The 1,517-nt window shown below is 41.1% G+C and overlaps 1 protein-coding gene across 1 annotated transcript in view; it reads left to right on the forward strand.

Moving 5' to 3' along the window:
* The window catches only part of MYCBP2 (MYC binding protein 2, E3 ubiquitin protein ligase), a 282,082-nt gene that overhangs the window by 175,771 nt on the left and 104,794 nt on the right, over nucleotides 1-1,517 (forward strand). The window contains exon 45 of the mRNA XM_025215130.1: nucleotides 940-1,112. Coding sequence (XP_025070915.1) covers nucleotides 940-1,112 — 173 coding nt within the window. The remainder of the gene's footprint in view (nucleotides 1-939; nucleotides 1,113-1,517) is intronic.

Below are 1,517 nucleotides of genomic sequence, written 5' to 3' on the forward strand. Positions count from 1 at the left end.
TGGCCGCCCCGTGTGAATAATTTAGCCCTAGCCAATCACGGGGAACGAATTTACATACCAGTGGCGGGAACTCCTTTGCACCGTGCATTCCTCTTGCAACATGAGCAATGCACCCTGCAAAAGAAGCTGCAGAAAAGGCGGGAAACTCGTCCCTGCACCGGGGTTTCCTTTTGCTACAGGAAACTCTCCCGTGCAATGCTCTGCAACTTGGCGGGGATAATTCTGGTGCCGAAGCGCACACACAATCATGCCTTTTGGGTCATGACACTTAGTAAACATATTTGTATTTTTTCCTCCTTAGTGTGACTGACTGGTGCAGATAGATGGGGTTTGTTTTTTGTCTTCACAAAGAGCTGATGATGAATTGAAAACAATCTACACCTTCTCATTTTGAAAGCAGAAATCCCAGTTCCTTCCAGATTCTCCTGAGGAATAGCTAGTGCCATAGTTCAGTATATCCTTTGGAGCACCTTGAATTTGTCTCAGCTTTCAGCATGGTAAAACAGGAAAAGAGGCTATAAGAGAGATTGTTCAGGGTCAACAAGGAGTATCTAGGAAATTATGCTTTTATCAGCTGTCCAGTGGGTAAATATATATTAATTCAGAGGAAGCCTATGCTGGTGGAGCGCTGATGCTAATTTACTGGGTATTCAGTACATTCTACTGCTTTGCACTTTTTCTGGCCTTCCTTTTTTAAGTACTGTCCCTGAGGTTCATGTATTGTGAGATTACATGAATCAAAATTACTCAGACTGAACAAAAGATACCGGAGATGGAGAGAGGAGTACCGCCCAATTCCTGCAAAACAGAAGAGTTTCTCAATGATCACCACATTCTCATGAAGACTGAGACTGGATGCCATTGTTGTTACTTAATGCAAAACTGTCAAATTTAAGATGTTTATTTGGCTGAAAATACTGTCAATTTTTATTCCAAAAGGTGTGTAAATCTCACTCAGGCATTCTTGGAAAAGGCTTAGCACTGTCTCATTCACCAACAATAATAGAAGCTCTTGAAGGGAACCTTCCACTGCAGATGCAAAGCAATGAACAATCCTTTTTGGAAGATTTCATTACCTGTGTACCAGGTTCAAGTGGTGGACGGCTTGCAAGGTAATGTAACTTGTGGGCCTGTAACTTAATTTTTTTATTTTTTTTACAGTTGTAGTAAAATAGAGACTTCAAATGCTTTAGTTTGCTTATGACTTTGATTTTAATTATGTACTAAAATTTTAAAATTTCTTTTGTAGTTTTATGGTTGTTTTGTATTAGTATCAGCATAAAGGAAAGCTGTTAAATTGCTCCTAGAGTTTTTTTTTTCTCCCATTCATCATGGGGATAATGAAGTCTTATCTTAGAATTGAGTGCTTGCAGGCAGCTCCAAGTCCTGTTCTGTTCCCCTTTTAACCAGTTCCCTTGCTGTTCTCTGGCTGCTTGCTGAGCCAGGGAGCAGTGGGAGAGTCAGCCCCAAACTGGAGAGTAGTCCAAAATCCAGCACTGCTTTCCCTGTAGCTGTCT

This window comes from Alligator sinensis, unplaced genomic scaffold, assembly GCF_000455745.1.
Source record: "Alligator sinensis unplaced genomic scaffold, ASM45574v1 scaffold1010_1, whole genome shotgun sequence".
In the NCBI taxonomy this organism is placed as follows: domain Eukaryota; kingdom Metazoa; phylum Chordata; order Crocodylia; family Alligatoridae; genus Alligator; species Alligator sinensis.